At 48.5% G+C, this 16,968-nt stretch overlaps 1 protein-coding gene across 1 annotated transcript in view; it reads left to right on the top strand.

The window, feature by feature from the left end:
- Nucleotides 1-16,968, top strand: part of hsf2bp (heat shock transcription factor 2 binding protein) — a 116,413-nt gene that overhangs the window by 90,512 nt on the left and 8,933 nt on the right. The window contains exon 6 of the mRNA XM_048540660.1: nucleotides 7,839-7,956. Coding sequence (XP_048396617.1) covers nucleotides 7,839-7,956 — 118 coding nt within the window. The remainder of the gene's footprint in view (nucleotides 1-7,838; nucleotides 7,957-16,968) is intronic.

Consider the following 16,968-nt stretch of genomic DNA (forward strand, 5'->3'; position numbering starts at 1 on the left):
GTGGTGTCACGGACGTAGGTGGGGAGTTCCTGGACCAAAGGGGAGAAAATGGAGTCCAGATAGGTGGAGATGAGTTCGGTGGGGCAGGAGCAGGCTGAGACGATGGGTCGACCAGGGCAGACAGGTTTGTGGATTTTGGGAAGGAGATAGAAACGGGCCGTGCGGGGTTGGGGAACAATGAGGTTGGAGGCTGTGGGTGGGAGGTCCCCTGAGGTGATGAGGTCGTGAATGGTGTTGGAGATAATGGCTTGGTGCTCAGGTGTGGGGTCATGATCGAGGAGGTGGTCGGAGGTGGTGTCGGAGAGTTGGCGTCTGGCCTCGGCGATGTAGAGGTCAGTGCGCCATACTACCACTACCTCCTGGAACACAGTATTCAGGTATTTCTCCCCATCCCGGATGTGCTGCAGTGTTTGGTGTTTGGATTCCAGCTCATCAGTTTTGAGCCGGAGCTCCTCAAGCAGCCAACACTTGCTGCAGATGTGGTCACTGCCGTTCTCAATGGGATCAGCTAGCTCCCATATCATACAGCTACAACACATCACTTGACCTGCCATCTCTACTTAGTTAATTATTTAAAATGAATTAGTTTTTTTTCAGTTTCACAGTGTTCCCTGCACCAGTAAGTTTACTCCATTATATACTCAAATAGCTTTCGGCTTTGCCTTTCAACCCGCTCCCAGAGGATTTGGCGTCTGGGTGACCACCCCGAAAGATAACAGAGATGAGGGAAAAAAAATGCAAATAGCTTACCTGCTCACCACACTTAGTTGTTATTATTAGGTTAGAGGAGGTGGAAGGATGGGAGTGTGTAGTGTCTCAGGTATTTGTTAATTCCCAAATTTATTGGGTGGAACTGGATGTAAGTTTGCTTGCTGAGCTGGAAGGTTCGTTTTCAGATGTTTCGTCACCATTCTAGGTAACATCATCAGTGGTGAAGCCCTGGTGTTATGTCCCGCTTTCTATTTATATGTTTAGGTTTCCTTGGGTTGGCAATGGCATTCCAACCGGAACTGCATCAACAAACACATTGATTTGGAGCCAATGTACCATCCTCTGTGAAAAAGAACAGAAAATGACATCACCAATGCAGGAAATGACATCACCAACCCAAGGAAACCTAAACAGATAAATAGAAGGCGGGACATAACACCAGCACTTCACCGGAGGTCACTGATGATGTTACCTAGAATGGTGATGAAACATCTGGGAACAAACCTTACAGCTCAGTGAACCAGCTTACATCTGGAACAAAATAAAGACCCAGTCTTTTGTGGACCGAGAAGAGGAGAGCACGACTGTGTTGGAGGTGGAAGGAAGACATCGGGTTGGCTGTACACCCTTGCAACCGGTGGATCTTAATGCTGGCTTCGGCCTAACCCTGGTTCAGGGGAGCAGCCAACCTGCAACAATGCCTGTGGCAAGTGCTCGTGCTCCGGGTCAGGGGGTCCGGAACACCATTCACATTTCTGTGAAGAAGGTGGATGAAGGTGCACCTGTGGACCGCACCTTCTTCGTGAAGAGGGTCCTGTTGGACTGTTGTGGGGTCACTGCTGCGGACATTTACTGCCTGCAGGATTTCCCTGGAGGAGGTTTTTACGATGTAACCTTCAGGAGTGCCAAGCTTTGCGAGCGATTCCTGGAGGCTTTCAAGTAGAAAGGAGGTGAGGGCTCCCTCTCTGTATTGACCGCTGCCCCGCTGTTCGTGATGCTGGTGCAAAGGAGCCGTATGGTGACTGTACACATGTACAATCCACATGTGCCAGCAGTTGATGTCCTGACCTTCCTTGGAAGGTACGTGAAGGTGGAAGATGGACCCCTTCGGGATCTGGACCAGTAAGAGGCAGGTCAAGATAACGCTGAGGACGGGCGCGGACAGGAAAATCGTACACCCACCGTCCAGCTTCACGATCGGCGGGAGCAAGGGCTACCTGACCTACGCAGGGCGACCTAGAGTCTGCCATGCCTGTGGTAGGTCAGGTCACGTGGCGGCCGACTGCAAAGCCACCATCTGCAGGGAGGAGGGACACTTTGCAAAGGATTGCCCACAAAAAAAAGCTGCAACCTTTGCGGGGAAGCGGCCCACCTCTATAGGGCATGGCCGCGGCGGGGGACCACCTACGCCCAGGTCACCAGCAGGGGCAATGCGGGGCAAGCCCCCCCGGAGGAGAGGAAGGCACCAGGGCTCTGCAAGGACTCCCCTAATGTGCAGGAGGGCCCAGCCCCGCAGGATGGACCCAAGGCCAGCAAAGTGCCCCTTGAGGCTCCGCTCCCCCCTGACAACCCGGAGTCGATGGAGGAGGTGACAGGTGGCCCAGGGGAGTGGACGACAGTCCGGAAAGCGAGGAGGAAGGCACACTGGCGGGCCCCGGCACCGCAACCATCAGGCGAGAAGAGGGGGGCTATAAGACCTCCTCTGACGAGGGAGATTTGGAGGAGGCCCGCCCAAAGCAGAAGCTAAAGATCTCAAGGGAGAAGGAAAGCAGCGCCCCGATTCCAGGTGACGGGAGGCGTCCTGAGGCTCCCTCCGACACCCAGCCACACGCCGCTGGGGGCCTGGAGGCCCCCCGGAACCTTCAGGCGGGAAGCAGGAAACACCGTGTCCCCAGCCTGACCCAGAGCCGGACTCTCCTGCCTCCATACCCCCGACGGGGGGATGCCACCCGGAAGGCAGCATGGACGGTTTCCTGAGCCCAGAGAGCGTCCAGCAGTTAGCCTGGGCAATGGGCATGAAGGGACAGATGGAGGGGCTGGACCTTGGCCTCGGGGAGGGTACTGCGGTCACTGCCCACAATGGGGGTACGAGTTGCAAGCGTTAATGTGTGCAGTGTCAAGTCCACCGCAAGATGTGTGTCCATGTTGGCCTACCTGACCACCGTCAAGGCAGACCTCCTGTTTCTGCAGGAGTGCGGGATACCGCACCTCAGCAGGTACGGGAAATGGTAGGGCACCTGGACCTGTGGGCCTTCGATCTGGTTGGGGGGTAACGACTGTCGCTCCTCGGACCTGGCTATTCTGCTGCGGGGGTGCAACTTCTTCATCTCTCAAGTTCAGGAGGTGGTGGGGGCGTGCCTCCTAGTGGCTGATGTCACTTACAGGAACGCTCCCCTGAGGCTGATCAATGTGTACGGCCCAGCGGTATGGTGCGAGCGGTTGGCCATCCTGCAGTGGCTTCCACCCCTGCTGGCTACATCCAGGCTGGTCATCCTAGGCGGAGACTTCAACTGCATCATCGATGCAGATGGAAGATCCGGTGTGGGGACAGCGGGTGGAGGGAGTCAACTGGACGTCACGTCCAGATTCCTGATGGGCACGGTGAAGAACACCAAGCTGCTCAACGTCTTCGGCACCCCTGCAGACGTAGCGCAGCGGAGATACACCTGGTCGCGGCCAGACGGGTCTCTCCGCTCAAGGATAGACTTCCTGTTTGTGTCACAGGCGTTCTCGGTCAGGTCCGCCGGCGTCGAGCCGGTGTTCTTCTCTGACCACTGCCTCCTGCTGGCCGACTGTCACTTACAGGACGACCAGCAGGCCGGCATGGGGACGTGGAAGCTCAACACGACTCTGTTGACCCCAGAGAACGTCGAGGAGCTTAAGAGGGAATACGCCGGTTGGAGAACCGTGAAACCCCTCTTTGAGTCTCCGGGCGACTGGTGGGAGACAGTGAAGGAGAACATCAAGAGGTTCTTTGTCCTCAAGGGTGTTCGGAAGGTGAGAGAGAGGCGGGGAAAGCTGTCGCGACTCCAGAAAAGTATGCAGAACTTGCTCCTTCTGCAGTCGATGGGGCTCGATGTCACGGAGGACCTCCGCGAGGTGAGGGGCCAGCAAGCCTCGCTCTTTGCTGCGGAGGCCTCCAGGATAATCTTCCAGTCCAGGGTCCGCTCCATGGAGCAGGACGAGACATGCTCGCGATTCTTCATTCAGAAGGTGCACAAAGAGAGCTCTGTGCTTCGCCGGCTAAAGGAGGATGATGGCTCAGTGACGTCGTCTCGGCCCGACATTTTGAGGATCAGCAGATCCTTCTATGCCAGACTGTATGACACGAAGCCCACGGACAGCACAGCCTCCGAGTCGTTCCTGTTGTCTATCACGGAGGGCTTGGATGACGGCACGAGAGAGTGGCTGGACCAGCCGATATCCCTGGACGTGCTGACCAGATCCCTCAAGTCCTTTGAGAGGAATAAGACTCCCTGGAGCGACGGCTTACCGGTCGAGCTGTATTCCGCTCTGTGGGACCTGGTCGGCCAGGACCTGCTGGAGGTGTACAATAGTGCGCTTCGGGCGGGAGAAATGCGCGAGTCCATGAGGAAGGGCATCACCACCCTCATTTACAAGAGGAAGGGGGAGAGGAAAGAAATTAAGAATTGGCGTCCCATTTCATTATTGAACGTGGACTACAAAATCCTGGCCAAGGTCATAGCCAACCGGGTCAGGTCTGTCCTGGAGTCGGTGATTCACCCTGACCAAACGTGTGCTGTGCCGGGCAGGAAGATCGCTGAGAGCCTCGCGCTCATCAGGCATACGATCGCCTACGTGCAGGACAGGAGGGTGGACACCTGCCTCGTCAGCCTGGACCAGGAGAAGGCCTTCGACAGGGTCTCTCATACTTACATGAGGGATGTCCTCTCCAAATTGGGGTTTGGGGAGGGCATCCGCAATTGGATCCGGCTGCTCTACACCAACACCATTAGCGCAGCCTCGATCAACGGGAGGGAATCAGACAGTTTTCCTGTCAGATCTGGAGTCAGGCAGGGCTGCCCGCTCTCTCCTGCCTTGTTCATGTGCTGTATGGAGCCCTTCGCTGATCCACCAGGAAGGACGTGAGCCTGAAGGGTGACTATCCCAGGCAGCGGAGGCCTTCAGGTCAAGATCTCCCTGTATATGGACGACATCGCCGTCTTCTGCACCGATCGTCGGTCGGTGAGTAGGCTGTTAGACATCTGCAGCCAGTTTGTACTGGCCTCGGGTGCCAAAGTCAATAGGGGTAAGAGCGAGGCCGTGTTCTTCGGGAACTAGGACGACCGCTCTTTCATCCCCTTCACCATCAGGACAGACTACCTGAAGGTGCTGGGTGTTTGGTTCGGTGGAGCTGGGACGTGCATTAAGACTTGGGAGGAGCGTATCACCAAACTGAAGCAGAAGCTGGGCAGGCGGCCGCTCCGGTCCCTCTCAATCGCGGGTAAGAACCTGGTTGTCAGGTGCGAGGATCTTTTGGTACTGTTGTATGTGGTGCAGGCCTGGCCTATTCCCTGGACCTGCGCCACTGCGGTCACCCAGGCCATCTTCCACTTCATTTGGGGGTCGAGGATGGACCGGGTCCGCAGGGACACCATGTACAAAGACCTGGAAAATGGGGGAAAGGACGTACCGAACGCCACCCTTGCCCTGATGGCTACCTTTGTGTGGCTGCATCAAGCTATGCGAAGATCCTCAGTATGCAAACACCAAGTGTCACTACTTACTGAGGTTCTACCTGTCCCCGTGTTGCGAAGGATGGGCCTGGCCTTGTTGCCGCGCAACGCTCCGAGTAGTTGGACCGTCCCGTACCACCTGTGCTTTGTGGAGAAATTTTTGAAAGGAAACACCTTTGACCACAAGGCCGTCAGGCAGTGGTCAGCACGTTGTATCCTCGAGACCCTTCGGGAAAAGGAGAGGGTGGATCCCATCATGTGGTTCCCCACGCAGACTGCCAAAGTCGTTTGGCAGAGTGTCTCAGTGCCAGAACTTTCAAACAAGCACAAGGATATTGCTTGATAATAAAATGTGAGGCTGGATGAACACAGCAGGCCAAGCAGCATCTCAGGAGCACAAAAGCTGACGTTTCGGGCCTAGACCCTTCATCAGAGAGGGTCCAGAGGGAGGAGGGTAACTTCTTCAGGTTATTGCTTGGCTGGCGGTGAGAGGGGCTCTGCCAGTGAGATCCTTTATGCACGCCCGGAATCTTTGCGCCACCTCACACTGCCCTCGAGGCGCCTGCCGGGGTGGGGGGGAACGAGACTGTCGATCACCACATCTGGAGTGTGCCTATGGGCAGGAGATCTGGAGGGGGATGCAGTGGTATTTGTCGAGGTTCATCCCGAGCAGCTCCATGACATGGGACTCCGTGTTGTACGGGCTGTTTCCCGGGACGCACACTGAGACCAACATCAATTGCACCTGGAGGACCATCAATGCGGTGAAAGAGACTCTTTGGTCTGCCCGCAACTTGCTGGTCTGCCAGCTGAAAGAACTGACCCCGACCAAGTGTTGCAGACTGGTGCCCTCGAAGGTCCAGGACTACATGCTGAGGGACGCGCTAAAGCTTGGGGCAGCCGCTACCAACGCACGGTGGGGAAAAACCATCGTATGAAACCCCTCGTCTAGAATAGAAAAAAGGGCCCTCTCTGGTAACTGGCCCAGCTGGCGCCTTCCCCAACTGGTCAGGGGCCAACAGGGACTGTGCGGGGAGACGACTGCCGGGGTATTTTCTTTGCTTTTTTTTTTCTTCTTTGTTTTGTTTTTGCCTTTAGTTGGTGTACGTACCCCCTGGGTAACCCGGAGCGGCTTGCATGACTGGGTAGGTGTATAAATGTTTTATTTTTTGTACATTCTATGAATAAAGTATATTTTTTCAAATAAAAAAAAGTGACGAAACGTCTGAAAACTAACCTTCCAGCTCAGTGAGCAAACTCACATCCAGAGAGTTAATGAATTTAAACATGTATATCGTATATCGAAGGGGTTTACATAGGCAAAGCAGCATTTTTATCAAGACGACAGGTTTTTGAAATTAGCCAATTAATGTAAACAAGGCCGTAGGTACTGAAAAGTAATTGAATTTAATTCTGATGGTGTTGACAACCTGGGGCCAATCCTAGTGTAAGAAAATCGACAGGCTATCAAGAGTATAAAAAAGAGCCAACTGTCAACTGAGGTGAGTGCCAACTGCCATCTGAAGCGAAAGCAAATCTGTCATCTGAGGCATAAACCTGGCTTTCACACCAGCATGGTGGCACAGTGGTTAGCACTACTGCCTCACAGCACCAGGAACCAGGATTCGATTCAACCCTCAGGCAACTGTCTGTGTGGAGTTTGCATCATTCTCCCCTGTGTCTGTGTGGGTTTCCTCTGGGCATTCTGGTTTCCTCCCACAGTCTAAAGATGTGCATGTCAGGTGGATTGACAATTGCTAAATTGCCCATAGTGTTCGGGGATGTGTAGATTAGGGGGATGGGTCTGGGTGGGATGTTCTGAGGATTGGTGTGAACTTGTTGGGCTAAAGGGCCTGTTTCCACAAAACAGGGATTCTATGATTCTATTAAGCTCTCCAAAAAACCCTATCAAAGGTACCCTGGCAATTTTTAGCTCAAAGCCCTCACAGCAGAAAGAGAAGACATTCCTAACATAATCAGCGGAGAACACAGAACTTTCCAGGAGACTCATTCTGTGTGAACTTTGAGAGATTAAGTTTTAGTTTAATGTTTTCTTATTACTTGTGTTGATTTCAACAGCAATCCAGTAGAATTTGGTTCAGTTAGAGAATAGTTAGTACTCAGAGGGAAATTAAAAGCTGAAAGAAGTACGGGTGCTGTAAATTAGGAACGAAAACAGAAGTTGCCAGAAAAGCTCAGCAGGTCTGGCAGCACCTGTATAGAAAAAATCAGAGTTAACGGTTCGGGTCGAGTGAACTATTTGAATTTTTATAATAATCAGTGACGGATTGACAGAGTTACATTTGGATCACTAAAGTATGGAAGTGCACTTTCAATGTACCTGTGACAGTATATCTTTATGGATGAAAATCCGATCTGTCATCTACTATGACTTTTTGAAATTATATATGACCCTTTTGTTAATTTCAGATGTGGCTGCTGTGGCCTGTGGTCGTGAATTCTTGGTTAATTCTTCTCAAATTCTTTTGGAAACACTGTTACAGCTCCTGGCAGAAATGAAGACCGGTCTATGCACCAAGCTGAAAGTGTGAGTGTTGGATCAGGATCTGTCCTACTGTTTTGCACAAATCTACTTGAATTGACTTCCATAGCAATAAAAATGAGATTATCCATCATGTAAGAGCTCCATTATTCTTCAAATATTAAGTATCCATCAAAAAGCAACTGAATCCAAGCTCTCACTCCTAATCGACATTCTGGAAAAGCTGCATAATGCTTCCTCGTAATTAGAACAAAGAAAATTACACCACGTGTATCTGTCTAGATACACCTTAAGTGATGCTATAGTGCCTGCCTCTACCACCTCTGCTGGCAACATTGTCCAGGCACCCACCACCCTCTGCATAAAGAACTTCCCACGCATATCTCCCTTAAACTTATCCCCTCCCACCTTGAAATTGTGACCCATAGTAATTGAGTGCTCCACTCTGGGAAAAAGCTTCTTGCTGTCCACCCTGTCTATACCTCTCATGATTTTGTAGACCTCAATCAGGTCCCTCCTCAACCTCCATCTTTCTAATGTAAATAATCCTAATCTACTCATCCTCTCTTCACAGCTAGCACCCTCCATACCAGGTAACATCCTAATGAACCTCCTCTGCACCCTCTCCAAAGCATCCACATCCTTCTGGTAATGTGGCAACCAGAACTGTATGCAGTATTCCAAATGTGGTCGAACCAAAGTGCGATACAACTGCAACATGACCTGCCAACTTTTGTACTCAATACCGCGCCGGATGAATGAAAGCATGCCATATGCCTTCTTGACCACTCTATCGACCTGTGTTGCCACCTTCAGGGTACAATGGACCTGAACACCCATATCTCTCTGTGCATCAGTCCTCCCCAGGGCTTTTCCATTTACTGTATAGCTTGCTCTTGAATTGGATCTTCCAAAATGCACCACCTCGCATTTGGCTGGATTGAACTCCACCTGCCATTTCTCCACCCAATTATTATTCTTGATGTTCTAATCAGGTGACACTAAGACCTAGGTTCTTTTCAATTATCTATGCTTTTACAGTATGTTCTATCTCATGAAGTATTTGTTCAACTAGTAACTTGGCATTGGGGAGACAGGTCACAATTTTGTAAACACAGGTACCATGAAACTCCAAAGTGTAGTAATCATTGAGGAGGATAATAATAGGCTTGAAACAAACATTGCCTGGCAAGATGAGAAGATTCACAGCAAATGAAATTTAGTGTGGAAAAATGTAAAGTAATACATTTTGGCATGAAGGATTATCAGATAATTCAAGTTAAATGATAGAATATTAACATACAAAAACAGAAAGACGTAACAATATATTTCTTCGAACGTGGCAGAAAATTTAACAGAACTGTTCATAAAACATAAACTATCCATAAGACATAGGAGCAGAAATTAGGCCATGCAGCCCATCATGTCTGCTCCACCATTCAATCATGGCTGATAAATTCCTCAATCCCAATTCGTCTGCTTTCTCCCCGTAACCCTTGATCCCCTTGATAATCAAGAACCTATCTGTCTATCTCAGTCTTAAATGTACTCAATGACCTGGCCTCAACAGCCTTCTGTGGCAGTGAATTCCATAGATTTACCATTCTCTGGCTGAAGAAGCTTCTCCTTATCTCTGTTCGAAAAGGTCTTCCCTTCACTCTAAGGCTGCGCCCTCAGGTCTGAGACTCTCCTACCATTGGAAGCATCTTTCCAACATCCACTCTGTCCAGGTCATTCAGTATTCTGAAATTTTCAATTAGATCTCCCCTCATCCATCTAAACTGCAGTGAGCATCGTTCCCAGAGTCCTCAAACATTCCTCATTTGTTAAGCTTTCCATTCTTGGGACCATTCTCACGAACCTCCTCTGAACCTGCTCCAGGCCCACTACATCCTTCCTGAGATATGGGGCCCAAAACTGCACACAATCCAGGGTTTTATTAATGAAGGCATAGATTGCAAACACCAGGAAGATATGCAAACCACAAATTAAAGATGGAATATTGATTGGGGTGGGTTATCACACAGGCTTCAGGACCAATTAGAGATCTCCAGTTTGTACTCAATGGCAGTGTTCCCACAGATTGAAAGCAGTCCCAATTGTACCAGCCTAATCAGAGGCCCACTTTGGCAGCCCCACTGACAGAGATGAGAGCTGCTGCAAAACGTTGGGTGTCCCATGAGTGTTTAAATATGGAGGCTGCTTCAGATGTGTGTATTTAAAGTTAAGTTTATAAGGAACAATAATGTTAATTCAGAGGGGAAATTCCTTTTAATGAATAGATTGAACTATGGATTTAGCCTTGTCTGAATGCGGAACCATCAATGCGACATGGATCTGTCGGCTCCAGTGGTTCCCCGCAAGCCACAGCGAGTCCACTTCCAAGTAGATGACAGCCTTTACATGCAATAATGAGGTTACTGTACTAGTGGCACTGTGTTTCTGCACCATCCCAACATGAAACATTACTGAGGCCATAATCAGTTTAATTGGACACCACTTATATGCAAAAAACAGTTGATTGAGTCCCTAACATCCAAAGATGTGCAGGCTAGGTGGATTGGCCATGCTAAATTGTCTGTAGTGTTCAGGGGTGTGTGGGTTACAGGGGGATGGGTCTGGAATGCTTCAAAGGGCGATGTGGACTTGTTGGGCTGAAAGGCCTGTTTCCACACTGTAGGGAATCTAATCAACTGCTGTGAAAAACATCTGCCATGGCAGAATGCTTTTGCAACAACTTCTGCTTTTGTTTCTGATTTCCAGAATCTGCATTTCTTTTGGTTCTTGTAGAGTATGAATCCCCTGACAGGGCCTGTTAATCTGGTCCAATCAGGGAGACCTGGCTGACAGATAAGAACAGGAATATCTTACTGCACATTCACACACATGGCCATAGGTGATTGAGAACAAAGAACAATACAGCACAGGAGCAGGCCCTTCAGCTCTCCAACCCTCCCCCGACATATTTTGCCCTTCCATACTAAAACTGTCTTCACTAACAGGATTCATATCCCTCTATTGCCTTTCTATTCAAGTATTCGTCCAGATGCTTCTTGAATGCTGCTATTGTGTCTGCTTCCACCACCCCCTCTGGCAATGCAATCCAAACACTCACCGCACTTTGTGTAAAAAATAGGCCTCGCACATCTCTTTTAAACTTGCCCACTCCCATCTTGAACCTGTGTCACTTAGCAGTTGATCTCTCCACCCTGGGAAAAAGCCTCATACTTTCCACTCTATCTATGCCATTCACAATCTTATAAACATCTTCCAGGTCGCCAAACCCGCAACCTCTTGTGCCCCAGTGAAAACAAACCAAGTCTATCCAACTTTTCTTTATGGCAAAAATCCCCCAGACCAGGCAAAGTCTTGGTAAACCTTTTCTATACCCTCTCCAAAACATCCACATCCTTACGGTAGTGTGGTGACCAGAACTGTATGCAATATTCCAAATGTGGCCAAACTAAAGTTCTGTAAAGCTGCAGCATAACTTGTCATGCCATAAGCCCTTTTTACTGTCTTGTCTACATGCCTGCACCCTTCAGTGATCTGTGAACCTGCACACCCAGATCCATCTGCACGTCACTACTGCTAAGGGTTCTGCCATTCACTTTATAATTTCCACCTGTACCTGACGTTCCAAAATGAATCACCTCTCGTTTGCCTGGATTAAACGCCATCTGTCATTTTTCTGGCCATTCCTCCAACTGATGTATATCGTGCTGTATCCTCTGGCAATCCTCCTCCTCACTATCCAAATAAAAACTGTAAGAACTATGGATGCTGTAAATCCAAAACAGAAACAGAACCTCAGCAGGTCTGGCAACATCTGTGAAGGAGAAAACGGAGTTAACGTTTCGGGTCCGGTAATCCTTCCTCAGAACGGATGGTGGCTGGGAAAATGTCAGTTTATATGCAGAAAATAGGGAGTGGATTGGGTAGGGAACAATAGGATAGAGCCCGAAGAGAGAGAAAGACAGTTGGACAGACAAAGGAGTTGTTCACGATTTCCTTTGGTTTTTATTAAGAAAAAAATCAGAGTTAACATTTCAGCTACAGTGACCCTTCCTCAGAACTGAAACCTCCTCACTCTCCACTACACAACCAATCATTGTATCCTCCACAAACTTACTAATTAGACCAGCTACGTTTTCCTCCAAATCAATTATATTAATCATGAACAGCAAGGGTCCCAGCACTGATCCCCATGGAACACCACCAGTCACAATCCTCCACTCTGGAAAGCATCCTTCCACTACAGCTCTGTGTCTCTTATGACTAAGTCTGTTCTGTATTCATCTTGCCAGCTCACCCCTGATACCAAGTGACTGCACCTGTAGTACCAGTCTGCCATGTGAGACCTTGTCAAAGGCTTTACTGAAGTCCAAAAACAGAAGTTGCTGTAAAACCGCAGCAGGTCTGGCAGCATCTGTGAAGAAAAACCAGAGTTTTCAGGTCTGGTGATCCTTCCTCAGAACTGATGGTAGCTAGGAAAGTATCGGTTTGTGTGCAGAAGATAGGGTTGGGGGAGTGGGTAAGGAGTAAGTGATAAGTAGGGATAGACCTTAAAGAGAGAGAAAAGCAGTTGGATAGACAAAGGCGTTGATAACAACCCGGCTAGGAGAGTGAATAGTTGTTAATGGGGACTGTTAATGACTAACAATAGATAGTGTGTAATGGCATACTATGTGTTAACATGCATAAGTAACGAGTAATTCTTCTGACAGCTTGTGGACCTGCAGCTTTTTCAGTTGTTAACAACCAACCTTTCCCTGAGGTACTAAAACCTTTAAAGAACTGACAGATTTAATAAAGGAGTATTACACCCCCAAGTCTCCTCTAATTCTGAGATGGTGTCAGTTTTACTGGGCAATTCAAGAAGTAGGGGAATCTCTGTTGGAGTTTTTGACTACATTAAGATGACTGGCAGACTAGCATTCTGACTCATAGACTAGCATTCTGGAGAGAGCACATCATGGAAAGTCCACCTACATCTGGTTTGGAACATTTAAATAGCTTAGCAACATCCAAATCAGAACCAATCAAAATAAACATTAAATAGTCACTTGGTTCTCATGGAGGCCAATACCAGTACAGCTGTTTCAGTGATCACAGAACCTGTCTTTAACAAAGTTCATTCTGGTCTCCAACTCTTAATTCTGTGCAAGACCTCAGCTACACTGAGAATTAATGCCTGGGAACTTTTACACATTAAGGGTACAACTTCAGTCCTGGTCTCTTCTGAAAAACAGTTGATTTCGTTTCCACCAATTATAGTAAATGGCTCAGGCACAAGCTTGGTGGAGCGAAATTGGTTGAGAAAAATTCACCTTAATTGGCTCAACATTTCTTGGTTAGAAAACGGCTGCCTGAACCAAGTCCTAATTAAATACCCAGTAGTTTTTCAGGAAGGTCAAAGGACTATCAAAGGAGCCAAGGCCACCTTGTTTGTTGACCAGGAAACAATTCTGAAGGGCCCACCCAGTGCAATTTGCCTTACAGGCAAAAGTAGAGGCAGAATCAGAAGGCATGAAAGAGAAGGAATCATCGAACCAAAGGTAGTAGTAACTACAGATGCTGGAGAATCTGAGATAACAAGGTGTAGAGCTGGATGAACACAGCAGACCAAGCAGCATCTCCTCTGATGCCGTTTGGCCTGCTGTGTTCGTCCAGCTCTATACCTTGTTATCTCAGAATCATCAATACAGTTGCGTTTGTGGAATGAGCAGCACAATCTTGTACTGATTGTGAAGCTCAGTGGATCTTTTTTCCTTTGTGGGGATTTTAAACAAATGGAAATCGACTTTCTCAGTTGGGTAAATGCCTAATCCCTCACATTGAGGATTTGTGCTCAACATTGGTGGGTGGACAGTGAAATATGCTACAGTTAATACCCATAATAGGGTAGGTTAGGGTAAGTTGATTGATGAGGGAAAGGCTGTAGATGTCATGTACATGGACTTCAGTAAGGCGTTTGATAAGGTTCCCCATGGCAGGCTGATGGAAAAACTGAAGTCACAAGGGATCCAGGGTGTGCTAGCTAGATGGATAAAAAAACTGGCTGGGCAACAGGAGACAGGGTAGTAGTAGAAGGAAGTTTCTCAAATTGGAGACCTGCAACCAGTGGTGTTCCACAGGGATCTGTGCTGGGACCACTGTTGTTTGTGATATGTGTAAATGATCTGGAGGAAGGTGTAGGTGGTCTGATCAGCAAGTTTGCTGATGACACTAAGATTGTTGGAGTAGCTGATAGTGAAGGGGACTGTCAGAAATTACAGCAGACTATAGATAGACTGGAGAGTTGGGCAGATAAATGGCAGATGGAGTTCAATCTGGGCAAATGCGAGGTGATGCATTTTGGAAGATCAAATTCAAGGGCGAACTATACAGTAAATGGAAAAGTCCTAGGGAAAATTGATGAACAGAGAGATCTGGTGTTGAGGTCCATTGTTCCCTGAAGGTGACAATGCAGGTCAATAGGGTGGTCAAGAAGGCATACGGCATGCTTTCCTTCATTGGATGGGGTATTGAGTACAAGAGTTGGCAGGTCATGTTGCAGTTGTATAGGACTTTGGTTCGACCACATTTGGAGTACTGTGTACAGTTCTGGTCGCCACATTACCAAAAGGATATGGATGCTTTGGAGAGGATGCAGAGGCGGTTCACCAGGATGTTGCCTGGTATGGAGGGTGCTTGCTATGAAGAGAGGTTGAATAGATTAGGATTATTTCCATTAGAAAGACGGAGATTGAGGGGGGACCTGATTGAGGTCTACAAAATCATGAGGGGTATAGACAGGTTGGATAGCAAAAAGCTTTTTCCCAGAGTGGGGGACTCAATTACTAGGGGTCATGAGTTCAAAGTGAGAGGAGGAAAGTTTAAGGGAGAAATGCGTGGAAAGTTCTTTACACACAGGGTGGTGGGCGCCTGGAACGCGTTGCCAGCGGAGGTGGTAGACGCAGACACATTAGCGTCTTTTAAGATATATTTGGACAGGTACATGGATGGGCAGGGAACAAATGGACACAGACCGTTAGAAAATAGATCACGGGTTAGACAGAGGATCTTGATCGGCACAGGCTTGGAGGGCCGAAGGGCCTGTTCCTGTGCTGTAGGTTTCTTTGTTTATAAGGGTTTATACCAATATGCAAAACTGCAATCTAATTTCAGGTTTAAGTGTTCTAAAACCAATGAAGCTCTATTACCAAAGCTGGAATTGCACACCCAGGGGAACTAAGGGCTAGCTGGTTTTCCACAAGCTTGACCTCCTGGGGAAACTTGGAAACAAGACCCAAACTGCACAGGAACAACACCTGACCCTGTCGAAACCCAACATCAAGGAGGTCCAATCAAACCAACTGCAAAACCTCCTAGAATACTCATGAGTAAGACTATTGCCAGGATCCTCTCAGATACATCGAATTACCTTGCCAAAGTGGAACCGCAAGCCCAAAGGCCTTCCCGCCTCATGCAAGCGTGACCTCCCTAACCTCATGGAAACCTGAAATCAAGGTCCAACCAACATGGGAACAAGACCTGACCAACTAATGCCCTGACATCAAGGAGGCTCAGCTGAACCAGCCACAAGACCCCCCCAGAACCCTCAAGCTGCGGTTCGTGCCCAAAATCCCTTGGGAGCACATGGTCAAGGAAGTGCTACACTTGCCTCCACACTCCTCCCTCACTGCCATCCCAGTCACAAGACAGGTTGACGAGGGTCGAGCAGTGGATGTGGTGTATATGGACTTCAGCAAGGCATTTGATAATGTTCCCCATAGCAGGCTCATTCATAAAGTCAGGAGGTATGGGATACAGGGTGATTTGGCTGTCTGGATTCAGAATTGGTTGGCTGACAGGAGGCAGAGAGTGGTTGTAGATGGTAAGTATTCTGCCTGGAGGTCAGTGCTGAGTGGTGTCCCGCAGGACTCTGTTCTTGGGCCTCTGCGCTTTGTAGTTTTTATAAATGACTTGGATGAGGAGGTTGAGGGGTGGGTTAGTATGTTTGCTGATAACACAAAGGTTGGAGGTGCTGATAGTATCGAGGGCTATTGCAGGCTTCAGCGAGACATTGACAGAACGCAGAGCTGGTCTGAGAAATGGCAGATGGAGTTCAACCTGGATAATTGCGAAGTGATGCATTTTGGAAGGTCGAACTTAAATGCTGAATATAGGATTAAAGGCAGGATTCTCGGCAGTGTGGAGGAACAGTGGGATCTTGGTGTTCAAGTGCATAGCTCCCTCAAAGTTGCCACCCAGGTGGATAAGGTTGTTAAGAATGCATATGTGTTTTGGCTTTCATTAACAGGGGAATCGAGTTTAAGAGCCACGAGGTTATGCTGCAGCTCTACAAAACCCTGGTGAGACCACACTTGGAATATTGTGTCCAGTTCTGGTCGCCCTATTATAGGAAGGATGTGGAGGCTTTGGAGAGGGTGCAAAGGAAGTTTATCAGGATGCTGCCTGGGCTGGAGGGCTTGTCTTACGAGGAGAGGTTGACTGAGCTCGGACTTTTCTCTCTGGAGAGAAGGAGGAAGAGAGGTGACCTGATCGAGGTGTACAAGGTAATGAGAGGCATGGATACAGTCGATAGCCAGAGACTTTTCCCCAGGGCAGAATTGACTGCCACGAGGGGTCATAGTTTTAAGGTGTTAGGAGGAAGGTATAGAGGAGACGTCAGAGGGAGGTTCTTCACCCAGAGAGTTGTGAGCGCATGGAATAGTTTACCAGTGGTAGTTGTGGAAGCAGAGTCATTAGTGACATTTAAGCGACTGCTGGACATGCACATGGGCAGCAGGGAATTGAGGGGAATGTAGGTTAGGTTATTTTATTTTTGGATTAGGATTATTCAATGGCACAACATCATGGGCCGAAGGGCCTGTACTGTGCTGTACTTTTCTATGTTCTATATTTCTTGAATTTCTCTTTTCAAGTAGCACTCATAACTTTGAGTACCCATGATTCTAAAACCATGGGTTCCCACCTTCACCTTTCCTTATATCGGAACATGGTACATTCTTATCTACTCTCAGGAATCACAGCCAATGTCAGGTGACTTCA

The sequence above is a fragment of the Stegostoma tigrinum genome, chromosome 12 (genome assembly GCF_030684315.1).
Source record: "Stegostoma tigrinum isolate sSteTig4 chromosome 12, sSteTig4.hap1, whole genome shotgun sequence".
NCBI classification, from domain to species: domain Eukaryota; kingdom Metazoa; phylum Chordata; class Chondrichthyes; order Orectolobiformes; family Stegostomatidae; genus Stegostoma; species Stegostoma tigrinum.